This window comes from Trichomonas vaginalis, chromosome IV (genome assembly GCF_026262505.1).
Source record: "Trichomonas vaginalis G3 chromosome IV, whole genome shotgun sequence".
NCBI lineage: Eukaryota > Parabasalia > Trichomonadida > Trichomonadidae > Trichomonas > Trichomonas vaginalis.
The window spans coordinates 39,907,532-39,927,181 of record NC_067206.1 but is presented as its reverse complement, the minus strand read 5'-3'; the positions used below and the strand labels follow the sequence as shown (position 1 = coordinate 39,927,181).

The 19,650-nt window shown below is 32.7% G+C and overlaps 12 protein-coding genes and 1 pseudogene across 13 annotated transcripts, besides 1 other annotated feature; 7 read left to right on the top strand and 6 right to left on the bottom strand.

The window, feature by feature from the left end:
* Positions 1-188: 188 nt before the first annotated feature.
* Positions 189-4,979, bottom strand: TVAGG3_0252840 (P-loop containing nucleoside triphosphate hydrolases family; the record flags this gene model as incomplete). The annotated part of the gene is made up of 1 exon (XM_001313837.2): positions 189-4,979. One exon carries the CDS (start codon positions 4,977-4,979, stop codon positions 189-191), a length of 4,791 nt encoding a protein of 1,596 aa, XP_001313838.2.
* Positions 4,980-6,148: 1,169 nt separating this feature from the next.
* TVAGG3_0252830 (deoxynucleoside kinase family) lies at positions 6,149-6,787 on the bottom strand (the record flags this gene model as incomplete). Its single annotated transcript, XM_001299677.1, has 1 exon — positions 6,149-6,787. The coding sequence occupies one exon, from the start codon at positions 6,785-6,787 to the stop codon at positions 6,149-6,151; it is 639 nt and encodes a 212-aa protein (XP_001299678.1).
* A 774-nt stretch (positions 6,788-7,561) lies between these two features.
* TVAGG3_0252820 (structural constituent of cell wall) lies at positions 7,562-8,938 on the bottom strand (the record flags this gene model as incomplete). The annotated part of the gene is made up of 1 exon (XM_001299678.1): positions 7,562-8,938. The coding sequence occupies one exon, from the start codon at positions 8,936-8,938 to the stop codon at positions 7,562-7,564; it is 1,377 nt and encodes a 458-aa protein (XP_001299679.1).
* Positions 8,939-8,952: 14 nt separating this feature from the next.
* On the bottom strand, positions 8,953-10,629 carry TVAGG3_0252810 (ribonuclease inhibitor domain-containing protein; the record flags this gene model as incomplete). Its single annotated transcript, XM_001299679.1, has 1 exon — positions 8,953-10,629. The coding sequence occupies one exon, from the start codon at positions 10,627-10,629 to the stop codon at positions 8,953-8,955; it is 1,677 nt and encodes a 558-aa protein (XP_001299680.1).
* Positions 10,630-11,887: 1,258 nt separating this feature from the next.
* On the top strand, positions 11,888-12,250 carry TVAGG3_0252800 (uncharacterized protein; the record flags this gene model as incomplete). Its single annotated transcript, XM_001299680.1, has 1 exon — positions 11,888-12,250. The coding sequence occupies one exon, from the start codon at positions 11,888-11,890 to the stop codon at positions 12,248-12,250; it is 363 nt and encodes a 120-aa protein (XP_001299681.1).
* An 18-nt stretch (positions 12,251-12,268) lies between these two features.
* TVAGG3_0252790 (serine threonine-protein phosphatase family) lies at positions 12,269-12,511 on the top strand (the record flags this gene model as incomplete). The annotated part of the gene is made up of 1 exon (XM_001299681.2): positions 12,269-12,511. The coding sequence occupies one exon, from the start codon at positions 12,269-12,271 to the stop codon at positions 12,509-12,511; it is 243 nt and encodes an 80-aa protein (XP_001299682.2).
* Positions 12,512-12,734: 223 nt separating this feature from the next.
* Positions 12,735-13,364, bottom strand: TVAGG3_0252780 (uncharacterized protein; the record flags this gene model as incomplete). Its single annotated transcript, XM_051228097.1, has 1 exon — positions 12,735-13,364. A coding segment is annotated over one exon (630 nt), but the record flags the coding sequence as incomplete, so codon positions are not given.
* Positions 13,365-13,823: 459 nt separating this feature from the next.
* Positions 13,824-19,650: part of a mobile genetic element that runs on past the window's edge.
* Positions 14,765-15,631, bottom strand: TVAGG3_0252770 (uncharacterized protein; the record flags this gene model as incomplete). Its single annotated transcript, XM_051228096.1, has 1 exon — positions 14,765-15,631. One exon carries the CDS (start codon positions 15,629-15,631, stop codon positions 14,765-14,767), a length of 867 nt encoding a protein of 288 aa, XP_051113082.1.
* Positions 15,742-16,143, top strand: TVAGG3_0252760 (uncharacterized protein; the record flags this gene model as incomplete). Its single annotated transcript, XM_051228095.1, has 1 exon — positions 15,742-16,143. One exon carries the CDS (start codon positions 15,742-15,744, stop codon positions 16,141-16,143), a length of 402 nt encoding a protein of 133 aa, XP_051113081.1.
* On the top strand, positions 16,163-16,315 carry TVAGG3_0252750 (uncharacterized protein; the record flags this gene model as incomplete). The annotated part of the gene is made up of 1 exon (XM_051228094.1): positions 16,163-16,315. The coding sequence occupies one exon, from the start codon at positions 16,163-16,165 to the stop codon at positions 16,313-16,315; it is 153 nt and encodes a 50-aa protein (XP_051113080.1).
* TVAGG3_0252740 lies at positions 17,824-18,206 on the top strand (annotated as a pseudogene). Its single transcript has one exon. A coding segment is annotated over exon 1 (383 nt).
* Positions 18,699-18,923, top strand: TVAGG3_0252730 (uncharacterized protein; the record flags this gene model as incomplete). Its single annotated transcript, XM_001299682.1, has 1 exon — positions 18,699-18,923. The coding sequence occupies one exon, from the start codon at positions 18,699-18,701 to the stop codon at positions 18,921-18,923; it is 225 nt and encodes a 74-aa protein (XP_001299683.1).
* On the top strand, positions 19,046-19,360 carry TVAGG3_0252720 (uncharacterized protein; the record flags this gene model as incomplete). The annotated part of the gene is made up of 1 exon (XM_001299683.1): positions 19,046-19,360. One exon carries the CDS (start codon positions 19,046-19,048, stop codon positions 19,358-19,360), a length of 315 nt encoding a protein of 104 aa, XP_001299684.1.

Here is a 19,650-nt window from a genome sequence, read left to right as displayed (position 1 = left end):
ATAAGTACATAGTATTTATCATTCACTTTATTGTATCTTTTTTTAAATTTTAATGGATTTATGATACTCAAAACAAATTGAAATGATTTATATTCCGATATGTTATAGTATGATGACAAAAAATCAGTGAATGGAAATAGTTAAATAATAAATATTTTATATATACATAAATGAAATACACTATTTGATCAATTAGAAGTTTTCTTACTAAGAACAATTATTTCTTCAATATTATTTATCCCAATATCATTAAGAGCAACTAAAACAAATCTTTTGAAATTTTCGGCAATTTCATCATCATTGTAGCTCTCAGTTGAGAATTGCGGTAAGAAATTGAAGCAAAATCCATTTATGAGTGAAATAAATGGTGACATTGCTTCGGATAATTGATCAGAATGTATTTTTAAGTTTTCATAGATATCATTAAGTTTACGCATCCCGTCGCTAAATACTTCTAAACGAGGGTCATGCGATGTCTTTGTTCTCTTTATGAGTAATTCCATTAAATTACTGAATTTGGTTGAATATTGAGTCCAATTTTCATCATCAGTAAAATGAATGAATAAGCTGTCATATTCTTCATTAAGAGATAAAAGTGCATTGAAGCATGATGAAAAGCATTTGAACACGTCTTCTTCTTTTTCACAGTTCATGATAATTTCATCATTTGCACCCGTTCTCATCATAAATGGATTATATTCTTTACACATATAATACAGTGAAGGCCTACAGCTGCAAGGTGAAACATGAATATTACTTGATTCATAAATTCGGGGATATTTTGTTCTTTGACATTTGCTAATTCCCAAATTTGTCAAATTCATTCCAAAACCAAATGTGACAATCAAATCAAAAACAAGCATCATATTGTTTGCAATAATATTAGATGCTGCTTCATCAATCACAAATATGTCTTTTTTCTCAAAGCCTTCTGGATTTGGTCCAAAAACATCGATATTTGTATCAGTTGATAGCACTCCAATAATAAAAATAAAGTATAAAGATGCTATTCCACTATAGTTTGCTATTTTTGAGCCAATAGTGAAACTAAACTGTGAAATAGTTCTGTATTCAAAAATATCTGGCATCTTCAATCCAAGTTTTGATAGTAACTGTGATGCTGCATTTATATCAGGACTTTTTAATGATTCATAAATATTATTCCAAAGTTTATACTCTTCACTTTCTTGTGACTTCGGGGATAGAATTGACATGCATGATGCAACCGATTTTGTAAATTGAATAAGAGGAAAAGAATTTGATTCTTCAAAATGGCAATTACGTACAAGTGCTACATACATTGATGAAACAAAAATTGGCCATACATTGCATGCTATGCTAAGTGTTTCTGTAATGACTAAATCAGGTATATACTGTGTGATATCCCTTACTGTAAGAGTGAACATATTTGTTTTCCTTATTACCATTTTAGCTGGTATTGTCATTAACTCTATTGATGATATAATTGATTTCATATTAGGTGATCCATCTACATCTTGCAAATGATCGAGAATCAATGGAGAATAATATGAAATATTTAATTCAGAAAAAGATTTTGGTAGAAAGTCCATCAGATACAATGATCCATTTTGCTTTTTTATTATTGGAGAAAATGCATCGATCGAAATGATTCTTCTTGCTACTTGAGTTGAAAGAAATCCACTATAAACTGCTGTATGCGAAAACTGAAACTTATTTTGATCATCAGCACAGTAGCTTCTATAATCTTCATATGCAGGATTGTTTATTGGGCATCCAAGTGAAAGATGTGAATTTCTGTATCCTCTTCCAATCCATTGTTCGCAATCTCTGCTTGTGGGGATACCTAATGAATGGTTTTGAGCCATAACAAAAACAGATCCAACATTCACTAAGTCAACTCCCTCTCCAAGTCTTGATGTGCAAATAGCTATTAGTGGAATTCTGTTATTATCTTGATTTCCTATATATTTGTTCATGCTTTCCTGGCTTACTGTCTCGCGTGTAATAGAAATGATTCCATTTGCAACGCAGAGTTCGCAAAGATTCCATATATGGTCAATATCAAAGTTCAATTTCAAGAGATCTTTTGAAATGGCATATGCTGCATAATCGACCTCGTCAATGCTAGTTATTTGTTTTATCTTTACGTAATTTTCTTTTGTCAACTCTGATTTATGTACTATGTGATCAATTGAGTATGATTTGCTTGTTTGTGCAATAGATGAACATTTATCGACAAATTTTATAGGCTTTGCAGATATTGCTGCAATTGTTTCTAAAATTTCATTATCTGGAGGTGATCTATTTGAAAGGAATTCTGCATCGATTTTTCCTTCTTTCTTAAGAATAAGCAAAATTGTTCCAATTAAAATCATCATGCCAATATGAAGTTCTTTCTTTTGAATAAATATTAGTGAAGTCTTTTCACTAAATGACATATTCTCGTGTGTCAATACGCAAATTATCACTGATATCATAAACATCCATGATTGCATTGATGGGTATTTTGCAAGCATTTTGATTGTTTCTGCAATATTCATATCAATTAAGAATAATGCTGTAAGATGCATTATTGTATGCATTACATGATCGTTTGTTGTTGTAGATTTCAATGCATATGATGCGCGAATTACCCCGCTATTCATGCATTTTTCGCAAAATATATAATTAACCATTGTATATGCTTGCATTACTGTGCTAAGCACTGACTTTGGTAATGATGAAAGTTTTCTGGTACCCCAAATATTCGATGATGATATTTTGATCATTCTTGGTATGCTTTCTTTCATAAACTCTTCAATTGTTTTAATTTTGTTGCGCATTATATTGAGTGAAAAATTTGCTGCAGCATTGTTTTTATCATTTGATAATTCTTCAATCTTCTTAATGATGGATTCATAGTCACAGTATGAAATTATCGGTCTCATTAATGGTTCAAGCATGTTCGATTGTTTTCCTGTTCTAAAGTTATCCTCGCATTTATTCAGCATTTCATTTCCTGTTCCAGATGCAAGTATTAGTTTTGTTGAAGGATTAACTTTCATTATTAGTATAGCAAGAGCTATTAAGCAATAAGATTGTGAAAATCTTTGATTCATTGTTTGCATTAATGTTCTATTGTTGTTCATTGTAGCAACCCTAAAAATAGTGTCCCATTCATCAATAATGATGTATTTGATTTTTCGAATGATATCTTGTGATTTTCCTGTTGAAATTGAATATGATAAGGCTGATGCTACCATTTCATATGTCCCAACAATACAATCTGCTATGCATTGACTTTCTGAATCGAATCCATCTAAAACTTCACTAAATACTTTTTTCCTGAATAAATTTTCGTCTTCAAATACGGATGTTATTTCATTTTCGATTTCTTTGTTTTCGCTGACATTAAATTTTTTCATTAGATCTTGAACGATTGAAGGAATATTTTCGTCATCAACGAGCTGCTTGTAAAACCATTTGATATTAGCAATGTTTTCTCGAAATGATTTTTTCCGAAATAACATATTTGAATGATATCCATCTTCAGTTTGTTCTTTAATACCTCCATCAAGTCGTTTGACGCGGATCCATTTTTCACTACTGCAAATCATTTTGCTTGCAAATGTTGCTATCTGAGCAGATACTTGAACTAAAGAAGTTGCAATGATTACTGATCCTTTTTCGTCACCTATTTTTGAATCAATTTGTCTGAATCTCTCTAATACAGCTGGCATTATTTCACATGCAGTTTTTCCTGAACCTGGTGGTGTTGATAAGAAAAACACTCTACTTTGATTTTTAAAATTAGAGTCTATTTTGAATGCTGATTGTGCAAATGCAGCTTGAGTTTCATTTGGACTTTTGCCATATAGCATTTTTGTTACAAAATTCATCGCAGATATCGGATCTCCAAAATTTATATTAAATGTTGAGTTTCTTTCTTTGAATTTATCCATAAGATATGTGCATACTTTGTTGAAAATGTCAATTGAATATGACTTTATACTCTTTTGAACTCCATTTGATGATTCTTTGATAACTGAATCTGATGCATTTCTTATTTTCTTCTGAGTACCACGTAAAATGAACAGTCCGATCTTCGTAAAAGAAATACAGTTTCCTTCATTTGGATCAGAAATTATGCTAGAAATCTTATTAAGAATTCGATATCCGACAATGTTTTGGAAATCATCAAAATAAATAGCTATTGTCTGATCATTTTTTGTTGCTTCTTCGAGAGAGTTGAATGATGGTATAAAGTCTGATACTGGAATTCCAGCACTTGAGATGGCGCTCATCTTAATTAAATCATCAATAACTGATGATTTAGAAGCTGAAGCTGAAGCAATTCTTTTTGGTATTGATCTCTTATTCTCATCTAAGTAAATAACAGAGTATATAATCACAAGGGAGCTTAATTTTATTTTCTCTTCATGCGTTGAATACCTATGAATACTATAATCTGCTATTATATATTCATTGTCTGAAGAATAAGACTGCAATAATGCATAAAAGTGATCCATTTCTTTGTTTGCTGCAATATATGCACATGAATTTGCATAATATCCATGTACAATTGATAGATGATCTGTATGCGAGCAGTATGCATGAATGATATGAGCAGGAGATACGATTTTGTGATTGTGCTTGCTTTGATCGATTTGTATCTTTGAAAGAAGACAGTTGGTTGCCTCTTTATCTCCAATTGAATCGAGAACCCTGATTGAGACATGAATGGAGTTAGCAACATGATCTGTTGATGTAGGTCTATCAGAAAATTCTAGTAGGTCGTTAGTATAAGCAGCCAAACTTCCTTCTGAAACAATTGATAATTCATTTGTTTCAAGCAGTATTTGTAATGAGCGTGTCGATAGATCGCCATACTCTCCAGAGTTAATCTTTTCATCTTTCTCTTCAATTGTATCTTTTATGAATGAATTGCTTAATTTTATTGATGATAGAGATTTTAAAATTGACTCCTCAATGTTATCACTGCGGTCAACTTCTACCATTCTCTAGCACGTCTGGTATAAAATAAAATTGAAAAAATGAAAAATGATGTGAAATCATTTTAAATTTTAAAAATTTGTAAAGATTTTTGAAAATAAATATAGTATTAAAGATATCCTCTCAAATAACAAAGTTTAAATATTACTGATGCTATTCAAAAGTTAACTTTTGACAAAAATCGAAAAGTACTCAAAAGTGGTTCCGATAATTTTGATGAACGATAAATTAATATTGCATACATAAGATATTAAACAATTTTTCGAATAAATTTTATCTTTTTCGCATGTAAAATATCTACATAAAAAACTATACGTTAACTTTTGTTTTCTCATTGAAAATTTACTTCTTCACAAAAGTGGAAACCAGTTATAATTCGATAATAAGCATAAATAAGACTATAAACAAAAAATAATTTTGAGTACGATCAAATATCACTTTTGAATGAATACTTCAAAAGTAAATTTTTTTTATAGTAAATATTAAAAATATCCATTTAAAATATAATGATTAATAAAATCATTTCAGAATATTTCATTAAATTTGCATTCCTTCAATCATATGAAAAGTTCAAGATGAACTTTTAAAATCATGCCCAGATCAATTCAATTTCTATTATCTCATTTTTCTCAGAAGAGATGTCAAGTGTTTCTATCAATGTTCTGTCACAAGATCCAGAACTTAGTTCAGTATTTGAGTTCTTAAGAACTATTAATGAACAAACTCCGGATCTCATTGATATTGACAATTTCATTGAAAATTTAAGTGTGATGAATGAAAGCGATACAGAAGCTTACATAAGGTCAATAAATACGATTGTTGAGGAAGCAAGAACCGCAACTTACACAATATGCAAAATCATTTCTCACCTTGAAATGCTTAAGAGTTTAAATAGTTTATATCATTAGTAAAAAGTACCAGTTTTAAATATTTTTTTTTCATTAATGTTTATTTCATGAATGACTGATATATGGTGAACACTCGCCATAATTAAAAAAAAAACTATAGTGTGGGAAGCATTCTATATCTTTTATCATTATTCATAAAGTTGTTAACTTGTTATTTGCTTAATTCAGTAATCTATTCTATTAATGTAAGTATATTCACATGATATTTTTGTGCATATTTAGAAATGATATATAATTATATAAATATTTCAAAAAAAAATATTCTTTTATTGAATATAGTAGTTCTTGAAATTATTGATGTATGTATCATACTTTTTACACATTTCTTTCATATCATCCAATGTTATGGACTTCTCAGCAAATCTGTTTCTCCTTCTTATTCTTTCGATACACATCTCTGGTGTTGTTCTCAAATAAATGATGATACCGTTCAAACTCTTTAGATAAATCAGCATTTCTCGCGAAACGTGTTTGGTTCCGAACAATGTGCAAAGTACTTCATTCATTATCATTTCTGTACTTTGGCCACTGTTATGAATCGTGAGAACTGTTGCTTCTCCTTTGTATCCATAAATATCAAACTCTTCTTGAACTTGAACTACTCTTTCAAGAATGCTTTTATCACTGTTGCTGAAAATGATCGAACCTTCTTCAGGAAGTCTCTCCATTATAAATGCATTGCCTTTAACATGCATGAGCTGGCTTTTGTATGTTTGAAGAATATACTCTTGGAAATCTTGCGATGATATGGAATTCGCTTTGAACTTTAGAAGCATCTCTTCGCCATCATTTATATCAATATATTCTTTTACATAATCAATAGCAAGATGTTTCGAAATCATTCGTGCTAATGTTGATTTTCCTGCACCAATTGGGCCAGTGATCACGATTGGAACGTACTTCATCTTCTTAAAATGATTTCTGTCTTCATGTTCTCGATTTAACTTTTGAGTATAAGTTTTTGTATAATTTTTTGTTAACAATTTTCAAAATATATTCTATAATTTTATAGGAATTTTATGCAAACTTTTATATAAAGTGATTCTCTGAATGTGAAATAGAATTATATTTATAAACTATATAATATTAGTAATTGAAAGAATTACTCATGAATGCAAAATGCATTTCATTATAGTTGTCTATTTGATGCTCAATTAATACTATTATTCTTTAGGTATGAGCTTTTAATAAAATAATTTTCAAACTTTATGCAATGATTGTGTAAGAACGGTGTCACTTTTTAGGAAAGTGAAAACAGTTGCTAATATGTTTTTTATATTAATTGATGTTTGAATGGATTATTCTATGTTCTGAAGCTCAAATAATAGAATCAGAGCAATTTAACTAGTTATATCATTCCATTCGATTACGATACATTGAAAAATATAAGATCTTGAACTTAATATTTTATTGTTGGAAAAAAAACATTCAATCTCAAAAATCCAATTATTCCGCAAAATAATTAAGGGCTAGTATCAGGTCTACTTGTCTATTGATTGTTGAATTAAAAATTTATTTCATGATTACTTACATGAAGATGATAAAATTTATTCTAGCTTTCCAGATAGGATATAATTACCAAGTGTTGATTTCAGATCTTTTCTATTCGTATAAAAACGAAGAAAAATGAAAAATAAAATTTATATACAAATAAACAAAACAATATAGAAATTATATAATTAAAAATTCATTCTTCGAACCAATCTACCACTTCCTATGAATGAAAAAGGAACATAATCTTCTGTCTTAATTTCATAGTTACATTGCTGCTTAGTAATTGGTTTTATGCCGCAAAACAGCTGGAAATTATAAGCATTTGTAACGTAAACAATTACTTGTGAATTTCCAAAAGCATTTGGAGATGATGAGAAATCATTTCTACCGCAGTAATTCAAATATTTTACCCCTGATAACTCAAATGAATTCTCTCCAATAGATAAAATTGTTTTCGGTAAATAAATCGTCTTCAAAATATTGCAATTAGTAAAACAACTAGCTCCGATCTTTTTAATTTGACGTGGAATGACAGTAATATTTGAGCAATTAATCAAACTTTCATCCCCAAGTTCCTCAACATTCATTAAATATTCATCACTCAAAGAGAAACAATTTGCGAACCCATGTTTAGAAACATTTTTAATGACAACTGATTCTAGTTCAATCAATTTGAAATTATTCATAAACATTCCTTCTAAAACCGTGAAATTACTATTGTTCAAATTGAATTTCACCATTTTCTCGCAGTTTTTGAAGCAATAAATTCCAAAGTTTTTACAGTTCCTGCATTCAATTTCTTTTAGTTTTGAACATCTTGCGAAGCATTCTTCTTCAATTGTTTCGAGATTATTTGGCAAATTAATGTTTTCCAGTGAATTGCATGAATAAAAACATCTTTTTGACAAAGTCTTTATACTTTGAGGTAAATTTATTTCTTTCAGTGAGAAGCAATTTTCAAAATAACCTTCAGGGAGTGTTTCAAAAGTACTTGTTTCCCAAAAATTGACTGTTTCTAAATTTTCCAAATTTTTAAAACTATTTCCTTCTACAAAGTCTAAAGAAATGCTTCTGAGATTTGTTAAACTTGATAAAGATGAAAATTGAATTTTCTTATAAGTTACTGGGAAAACGATTGTTTCTAATGAAGTAACATTTGATAACTCTGAAAGTGACAAAATCAAATCTTGGCAATTATTTGGGAAAATAATTGTTTTCAAATTCGTACAAATAGATAAAATACCTGATGTTATTTGCGATGCCTTGTCATAAATAAATAGCTCAGTAATACCATTTGGTACAACAAAAAGTGACATATCTTCACGCCTGTAATTTGAACCATTATATGAGTAAAGTGGCAAATCTTGTTCTCTGTCAGAGTCCAGAATAAGTAATGAAACTAAACTAGAGCACTTTGTAAATGCTTCTTTATCAACACTTGTCACTTTTTTAAATATCACTTTTTGTAATTTATTACAAAATGAAAAGACTCCACTTTTTAATGTTAAAGTTTCGGATGTAAACTCAACGGTCCGCAGTTTTTGACAATACTCGAAAGCCATTCCGTCTACATCAGTCAAATTTGGTGGCAAAACGATATTAGATTACAACTTTTGAAAGCGTCTACACCAATTGATTCCAAACTTGAATTGCTAGGGAATACAATGTTAATCAAACTGTTGCATTCAATAAAGCATCTGAAATCAATTTTTCTGATTGATGAGCAAAATGTCACGTTTTCCAAAGATTTGCAGATCATGAACGCGTTGTTTTCCAAATTAGAAACTGTGCACGATTCATCAAAAGTAATTGTTTGGACGTAGGAAGAATAGAATGCTTGTGTTTTGATTGACTTTAAGTTTTTAAACACAAATTCTCTTGCATTGATCTCCCTGAATGAATACTTAGAAATTGCATTTGGTCCTTCCTCGAAATCAATGACTGTTGCAGTGCAGCTCAAAAAACTGTTCTCCATAACAGTTTCCACTTTCTTGAAATGTAATTCTGGGATATTACAGTTCTGAAAGGCATTATCATCTATCAATTCAATGTCAGAATTGAATGTCACTTTTTGTAAATTTTGACAACCCGCAAAACTCATTTTTCCGATTATTTTCACTGTTTCTGAGATGTTTACCTCTCTTAACCCTCCGCAAATAGCAAATACAGTTGATAAATCGCGAGTGTAAATCACTCCATCAATGGATGTTAAATATGAATTATCGTCAAAAGTGACAGATGTCAAATTTGGGCAAATTTGAACCAATTGATAACTTAGAATCATATCACTTTTGAAATGAACAGATTTTCTATTAGATAAAATAAAAAAGCAAGTTTTATCCAATGCATTTATCAGAATTCCGTCTGAAAATATGTATTTCGTTGCGCCTTCGATAGAAATAGTTTGGAGATTGGGACATCCGTTGAAGCAGCCTATCTGCAGAGTTGTGTTGTCGTTGGTTATGCATACCGATGCTAGATTTGGTGAAAAATTGAACGCGTCTTGAGAAAGATTGACATTTGCTGGTAATGTAATTGTTAATATATTTGTTAGGGAAAATGCATTTGCTACTATTGTTTCTAATGCTGAATCTTTTGCAAATGTGATATTTTGAAGCGATCTTGCGCTGTAAAATGCATTTGATTCAATCAATTTGACTAATTTCGGAATAAATATGTTCACAAACACGAAATATGCGAACATATTATCTGTAATTGCTTCACACAGTGAGTCTTCTGCAAATTCAACCGTTTTCATCTTAGCAGTGTAAAATGGACCTTTTTCAGCTCTTGAAACATTATGTGGAATCTTAAGATATGACATCCTAGTCATTTGATGGAAACTATGTGATCCAATAATCTTAACTGTAGATGGTATTTCATAATAATTAAGCGTTCTATTGACATATACAAGAAAGGTGCCATCATATGTTAATAGGCTACCATATGCATCAAGTATATATGCAGTATTTTCGGGATCTATTGTTAGAGTCCTAAATCGAGAACACAATCTTATTGCATTTCCTGCGAAATATGTAATTGTTTTTGATAAATGAAGTTTAACAAGATAGCGAAATTCTAAAAATGCTAATGCGTTTATTTTAGTAATCCCGTTTGTGGTAATAATTTGCTGAATTGTATTTGTATCATATTGTTTAAGATCCCATTGACTAATTTCACCTTCTCCTGATGTTGTTATGATATTGTCAGAAAAGGAAAACTTAACAGCAATCAAGGAGAAGGCGTACAACATTTGTCAAAAATTGCCATTCCGAATCTTATTATTCATAATTGTAAATAGGTCAGGTATGAGGGGCTTCCAGGGGCTGCGCCCCTTCTAGCCCTAAGAATTTTGCCCAAGACCCAAGAGGAGGACCGAACCCAGCCGACCAACCGGTGACAAAACCAAAACCGTTGTTATTTACATCATATTAATGGTGTCACTTTTAAAAATGTCACTTTTTGTTTCACTTTTCACAAATTATATATGTTTTCATGTTTTGTCACTTTTTTGTCACTTTTCGGGTAAAAACATTTTTATTATTATATATAAATGAATTTTACAAAACCACCGTTACCGTTCTTTGGAAATAAGAGTAGATGTAAAGATATTATATTGAGAGAACTTAAGAAACTACCGAATGGTCTAACATTTGTAGATTTGTTCGGTGGAAGTTTCTATATATCCCATTTATGTCATACAATATTCCCAGACTCAAAGATTATATGCAATGACTTCGACAACTATATGGACCGTCTCAAACATATTCCAGACACAAACAATATATTGAAAGAGTTAAAAGAAAAGATACCTATAGGTAAGATGGAACGTATACCATTAGATAAGAAAAATATTGTGAGAGAGGTTTTGAAAAAAGCAGAATATATAGACTGGGATAGTATATCTGCTAGACTATTATATAGTGGTTCTATAAGAGTTCATGACATTGAAACACTCATGTCAAAAGTTTTATATCTCAACTATACAAATGTTTTCAAAGAGGACATAGAAAAATATATTGAGGGTATAGAGTTTGTGAGATGTCATTGGACAGAGTTGTATGAAAAATATAAAGACAAGGAAAATGTTTTCTTTATAGTGGACCCGCCGTTCTATAACACATGGGATTTTCAATACCAAGTAGACTGGACTTTGAGAGACTCTTTAGAAACTTTAGACGTTATACATAACCATCCATGCTTTTACTTTACATCCGATAAAAGTGGTTTGGAAACCGTTATGAGATGGTTAGAGGACATACATGACTATGTGTTTAAATATGACAAGATAGAATATGAGAGAGGTCCTATAAACGGGAGAAAGTGTCACAATAAAGAAATTTTATTAGTAAGTAAATGTGGTTTGAAATAGGACTACTTGTTTTAGGTTTTTTCCATTGTGTCATTTATTTATTTGACGTGGCAGAAAAGTACAGAGAATATGAAGATGAACCAATGCCTGCAAATGTTCAGCATATGTACTCGTAAGAGATATTTTTATCTAATATTAAATGGACGCACAGAACTTAGCGAATGCACAGCAACCTGGACAACCAAACCCAGAGAATATTCCAAATGAAGTTAGAATACAAACTGCAATGGCAAACTATGGTCAAGTGCCAACAGATGTACAAATGCAAACTGCCATGTCAAATGACGCTGCGTTAGGTTTGCCACCATGGTATGCAAATATGAGATGGAAAGAGTTTTATACAAACCCTGAAGTGGGATATAAACAACTTTATGCAGATGACGCGAACACAGGAGTTGACCCAGAATATGTTTTCTACCAGAGGAGAAACAGAATGTATGAGCTCCAGTTAAAGAATGCTATGGAACTCAACAGGAAACGTAAGAGACTAGGCGGACATTAGATTTTTACATATAGTAAAATGGGTTTCTTCAGTAAGATAGGAAACTTCTTTCGAAATGTTGGAAGAGGTATATGGAATGGAATAAAATCTGTCGGAAGAGGAGTATGGAACGGAGTCAAAAATATTGGTAAAAGAGTAGGTCAGTTTGTTGGTATTATACCTAAAGACCCTGAACCAGAAGAACAAGCTCCTGTTATACAACAGCCTGAACCTGCACCACAGTCTAGTTGGCAACCAAATCCAACACCTCAACCGTATTAAAAAATTATATTTTTACCGTTCGATAGTAGTTGTATATGAAACTAAGTTCTAAGTAAAACGCATGGTATAATGGAATTATTCTTTTTCTTCCATCTGTAGTAAACCATACTTGAAAGTCTGAAATACTTCCACTCGGCGGTTCGTATAACTTTGTAGGTTTTTCGTAAAAGTCATTTGCCAAGCATAAGAAAGAGTTTTGGGCGCCAGAAAATGAAGCATGAACAATAATAGCATCTTGGTCGAAAACATTTTCATATGTTCCATTAGGGTTTTCGACTTCATAATAGTCCGGGTGTACTGGATATGCTGCAGGCTGATTTAACATCCTCATAAATCTATACCATGCCAAGTTGTTATATTTTGTAGAAATATAAACGTTTTCTCCAAGGTCTTCTATTCTATTGATTTTAACAGTTGCATTTTTCCTGTCATAAATAATATCGAGATGGTATTCTCCTTCGTCAATGTTATACTGGTTTGCATATTCGATATAGATATCGTTTATTTTTTCTTGAAAAGCTTGAAGAGTTGTTTCTAAATTTATAAGCAAACTAACTTGTAAAAGTTTTCCCTGTTCAAATTTCTCATACATATGTTTTTCTTTGTTATAGTATCGAACTTCAAAACCGACCGTAAATGGGAAACCATGTATGGCTTCTGAAATGAACTTCATTCTACGAAAGCCAATAGCTTTTGTGACAGATGGGTCTCTTAGCCATCTTAATGGGTAGTCAAAACGATAGCCTTCATGCTTTACGGTCTCTGTCTCAAACTTTTGACCGACATTAGTAAAAAGTTCATCTAATGGTTTAGTTGTAGCAACTCTTGAATTTTCTTTTTCTATTGGAAGCATATTTTATCTATAATAAAAATGTCGAAAGATATTGCTTCCATGAGAGAAATACAACACAACCGACAACTCATTATGCAAGCTCTAAATAAGAACACAACAAACTTTTCAAACTATTCTAAGATATCTGAGTCATTGAAAGAGGGTGACTTAAAACTGACAATAAACCCAATGACAGATGAGTTTCTGTTTCAAGACAATAAGAACCATACTGTCTGTATAAATCCAACAAAAGGAACTTTAAACGAGAAACCTATAAATGAACTTCTTTTGAAAGCAGATGTTGACAACAAAGCTGACAAAGAATATGTAGACGATGCAATAGCAAAAGAAGAAGAAAGAGCTAACAATGCTTATGCAACAAAAGAACATACTCATCCCGAACTAGCAGACAAAACATATGTTGACAATAAAATGTCAAGTGAAGTGACAAGAGCTGAAAACGAATATTCTAAAAAGACTCATATACATTCTATATCTGAAATAACAGACTTAAACGTTAGCCTTGAAAATAAGGTAGATAAGGGACTTATGGCTAGTGTGTTAGTGAAGAAGGCGGATAAGGAATATGTGGATGAAAAAGATAAAGAAATTATAGAAAGGGCTGAATGGTATCATGAATGGACATCGAAGATTTTTAAAACTAAAGCTAATACAGGATGGGTTTCAGGATGTTTAGACCTTAAAGCAGATAAAACTTATGTTAACGATGAGTTAGAGAAGAAAGCAAATAAGACTCATACACATACAAGTTTTACAACTTTTACGGCAGACGACATAATACTGAACTTTGACCTTGGTTCAAGTGCACCTTTAGAGAATCCAAGTGCAAGCGTAAAAGATACTCTTAACAATTTAGATAACAGTTGCAGGAACATTGAAAGTCATGCCAGAAACTTTGAAGCATATGAACTACCAACAATGTTAGATAAGAAAGCAGACAAAACAGAGCTTCAAACATTAAAGACAGAAATGCTTCAAACATTATATCCTATAGGCTCTATTTATACGTCAATGAACTCAACAAATCCAGAAGTAGTACTTGGTTTTGGAACTTGGACTCAAATAGTCGACAGGTTTTTGTATTGTGCAAACTCTTCAAAGGAAACAGGTGGAAGTAAAACGATTTCAGGTGAAAATTTACCTGCACACAGTCACTACATAGATTTAAGTACATCTCAAGCAGGTTGGCATAAGCATAAATTTTGGGATTGGCACGGCTTGAAAAAAGGTAAAGGATATGATGTTAAAGACGACGTTCAGTTTGCTATAAATTGTTTCTGGGGTAACACTCAGGGAGATGGAAACCATACACATCGCGTTACAGGATATACGCAAACAACGGGACAAAGTAAAGAATACATGCCACCTTACATGACAGTTTACGCATGGTATAGAAATGCTTAGTCGTCATTTTCAACTTCTTTAGCATATTCGTCAGGAGTTGTCTTATATTTGTTAGGAACTGTCTTTGAAAGTATACCACCTTGAACTTTGACAAGTTTGAAACGAGGTCTGGCAATAGTAGTTTTATCTTCTGCTTGCAGTGTGTACATTTTGCCATGTTTGCCTAAAACTTCATAATATTCTCTTGTATACTTTCTTCTATTTTTACGAACACGAATGTGAGTACCTGTCGGGTTCCCATTGTTGTCATAGTCAATAGTATTTTCATATGGGTCGCGTTTAGGTATTTCTATTTTTACTTTGTCACCCTTCCGAAGTTTGAAGCCCGGCATTCTTTCTTGTTTGTCTCTTTTGACTAAATTATTAAATATATAGTCTTTCTCTAAGTCAGGGTTGTTTTTCATTTCTTCGGGGGAGTGGTTTCCCAAACCTTTTTGTTTACGGTTATTGTAAATATTTAAAACTTGTCTCATCTTTGCCATGGAGAAGTGTCTATACTTGTCGTCATATGACATTTCATTTGCTTCACCACCTTGTGGTTGGTTTAAGTCTCTTAACATTTTTATACAACCGTCAATGACACCAAGAGCAGAATGGTTTTGGTCGACAATGAAATATTGGTTTACATTTTTTGAACGCAGATAGTTTTTTACATCATCTGATTTGAAAGAACTTTCACAGTCAGATGTCAGTTTTGTTGGATGGTATTTGTCAACGAATATTGTCAAAGCAGTTTTCACATCTAAAATATTTTTGGACCATAATGGTATGGCTTCACAGTATCTTGTGTTTTGACCGATAAATATTAGCCAGTATGGTGGTCCATCTTCTCTATACCTCGGAATGTTTTCCAAGATATCCATAAACCAAGCATTTGGTGTTGAACTAAAGATTTTTATCAGGAGTGCTTTCTTTGTCGCTTTAGAAACATAGGGGTCCTTGTTTGGATTCGTCATTTTTTAACCCATAAGAAATGGGTTTATTTGGCGCATTAGCAGGAGTCGCATCTAGATTTTTGCCCGCAGTGGGAACAATAGCCAGAGGTGCATTTGGAATTGGAAGGAAGATTTTGAGTACATTAGGTATACTTAAAGAGAAAGCACAACCTATTATACAAACTGTACAGAAAGGTTGGGATGTAGCACGAGATGCAACAAATCTTATTCCAAATCCTGAAACAAGAGGAAAAGTTCAAGGATGGATGGACAATGTAGGAAGACAAGCAGGAAACTATTATAACAAAGCAAATGACTACTATAACCAAGCAGGACACTATATGGACCAAGGTGAAAGATTCTTTAACAGAGGATATAACCATGCACAACAATGGGTAAACAATAACCAACCGCAACCGCCTCAAACGTGGGGAATGTAAAGTTTTTTACTGAGATGAAATGAACAATACAGCATTGAGACAAATGGGTTCAAGATGGATTTGTCGACTTCCAGCAGTTACACCACGTGTTTGTCAAGTTCTTCCTATACCTCAGGAAGTTTTAGACCGACTTAAAAAACAACAACAACCAGTTGAAAACAAACCAAACTAAAATTTTTTACTGAGATGAAATGACCGAAGAAGTTGAAACGGTAGATTTGACACCACAAACAAAAAGTTCAGAACCATTGTCAAAACCTGTCAAAGAACTTACAGATGAAGAGAAAAATTCAATAATAGAAAGTGCCAGGTCTGGAAATACAAACCCTAACTACAAAGTCACTTTTCATAAAAATGGAACGGCTAGTATCTCAAAAAAGAAACAGACTCTCACAAATAAAATATTGAAGTCTGAAGGAGCTTTCGAGACAACAGATGGAAAAGTTTACTTCACTGACCAACAGTTCATTATAGAACATCTCATTGACTTAGAGTCGAAATATTCTAAACTTTACAACAAACACAAAAAGTTGAAAGGAAAACAAAAACAAATGGCATATGATATTTATGAAGATGTTGACGACACAACTGTTCCTGCAGGTGAGGTAAAGCCAGCGGAACCGAAAAGTGACGAAAAACCGATAGAAGAAGAAAAACCAAAAACTGAAGATAAACCAAAACCAAAGTTTAGTTTCCAAACTAAACCAAGTCAACCTTCATTAGCTGGTATGGGTTGGCGTCAAAGACTTATGGCAGCAGGCGGTTATGTAAAGTAAAGAAAAAATATTTTTTTATTTTTATAAAAATGCCCCCATATAGAATGGACAGAAAGTCTGCTAGAATAAAAGCAGAGTTGCAAGGATATGGTTGGAGAGTTTCGAAGAAGTTTAAATATAGGAAGGGAAGACCCATAAAAGTCTATGACAAATTGTCTGGTCTTCGCTACGAAATGGATTTGGAAACAGCACGTGCCAATTATCCAAACAGACTAGAGAGGTTAGAAGAAGAACGTCTTATGGACATGCCTTTCGATGTGTTAAACATTGCATGAAGTAAAAAATTTATTTTAAAAAAGTGACATTTTTTAATTTTATTTGAAATGTACGCTGAGTTTGTTGGAGAAGACCGTTGGGAAACTTGTTTGTTAGATGAGAAATATGAAATGGCATACCATTTTAAAACAATATATTTTTACATATATTAAATGCTTCAGGTTGAAAAACAAAGAACAAAAGTAGCAGATACAAAACCGTTAGACTATATCTTTACAAATGCTGGTAGGACTATTTCAGATGAAGAAATTTCATCCCGAGCATACAGGTTTGACTATCCAATTCGTTGGCTTCAAAGTCCTTCAGATGCAAAGGCAATAGGATTTAGAAGAGTTTTGTTTTCAAATAGAACTAACGCATTTATGTTCGCAGTATATTTTCATGGGCAGTATAAAGGTCATGATGGTCTAATAGACAAATTTGACGAAATGAGAATCTTTAAGTTCGTTCAGACGAAAGTCTTGAGAAAACTCTAAATGACTTTCAAACTCAAATGAACAAATATTATTGGGAATTTCAAAAAAATACGACTCTTTACTAAATGGAACATACTATCTGAAACTAGAATATGACAAGATGAACTCCACCGTTTCATTTCAAAAGATTGAAATTAACCCTCCAAGAGATACAGAGTTTTTATTTTGGAAAGTAGACAAACGTTCTTGGGCACAATTTCTTCGGTTACTAAACCAGAACGAACCATTACCACCAGATGGTCCATTTAAATTTATACTTCCACCAGCAGATTTGACAGTTTATAGAAACGTGTTTGACCCTCAAAATGTTATGTGTCATGCAAGTTTCAGTTCAAGCAACAATAGTTTTCTATGTATTGGTAAGGACTTTTATGACTTTGCTTCTAAATTCTACGAACCACCTAGTAACAGTTTCTCTGACTTTCAAGTTTGGTTCACAACAAATGGTGTGCAACATATTATTCCATTGTACTATGACTTTTATCTCGAATTGTCTTTCATATATAACTACGGAAAAGTGCTGAAAAAGTATTGAAAAATAATGTTTATGTTAGCATGTTAGATCTAACACGTTTTCTAACCACTTTTCTAACATCGTAGAAAACTCATGAAAACAATTTATTTTTGACACTTTCACAAAAAACATAAAAAAGTGAAGTTAAACGTTAAGGTTTACTGAACTGGTTGGATGCCGCCTTCACAGGTTATGTAGAATGGTTGACCAGAGAAGTGGAACAGTGCTCTGAGAATTTGTATAATTCGTGGAATTGGACTCTCTCTGTTTGGAAGTTGTATCCAAGGACGCTTGGCAAAGAACTTTATAATGGCTTCCTTCTTTGCTTGCTTTATGTCGTCGAAAGGAGTGCCTTCTGGTACCTCAATTGGAATTCCAGTCGAAATCTCGAGAGTCAAGGCAGCCCTTCCAGAAATAGTGGTGAACTTGACCTTGGGCTTCATGACCTTGCGCAAGTACTGCTTAACAAGCTCGTTAATTTAAATTAGGTAAACTGCCTCATCTAATGGCTCGATGTTGTCCATTGCTACTGTCAGTAAAAGTACTGCTACTGTCAGAAAAAGTACTGCTACTGTCAGTAAAAGTACTGCTACTGTCAGAAAAAGTACTGCTACTGTCAGTAAAAGTACTGCTACTGTCAGTAAAAGTACTTCTACTGTCAGTAAAAGTACTTCTACCGTCAGTAAAAAGGAAAATTTGAGAGGGTTTTCGACGATAAAGTACTTCTACTGTCAGTAAAAGTACTTCTACTGTCAGAAAAAGTACTGCTACTGTCAGTAAAAGTACTTCTACTGTCAGTAGAAGTACTGCTAGTAGCAGAGATTTTTATCGTTGTGGTCCGACGGTTAAGCCACCAACGAATGTCCCACGTCCCACCAACCGAGTCCAATCTCAATCCAGAAGAACCGAAAGCACCAGCCCCTACACCTCAGTTCCAACAATTCCAATCTCAATCCAAATTACTACCAATTTCCACCTCAAGGTTACTACCAATTTCCACTACAAGGCTTCCCGAACTACCCTCCTCCTCAGCCTATGCCTTACTGCCCCAACCCTTGGATGTTCCAGCAAGCTCCACCCCAACAATTCCAATTCCAATACAAATCGAAGAGAGACCAAGAGATCGAAGAAGGTCTGAACCGCTTACGCAAAGAGTATGCTACAGCTCCAATTGAGAGAAAGTTGTTCCCGGACCAAAAAATAATGTTTAGGGTAGAAGGTTGGATCTAACCTCATTTCTACCCTCATTTCTACCCTCTTGAATTTGTCATGACTTCTTCGTAAACTAAACGTAAATGTTTTGTGAAGAATATAGCAACCGCCGGAATTCGGACGGTTGGTTTTTATACAAAATTCATGCGGGAAATTCTTGAGTTTTGGTTGAAAGAATACGGTGGAGCCAAAAGTGGCTCGACCTCAAAACAAACATTTTATGAGCTTACAAAGGGTGTTATGAATGAATTCA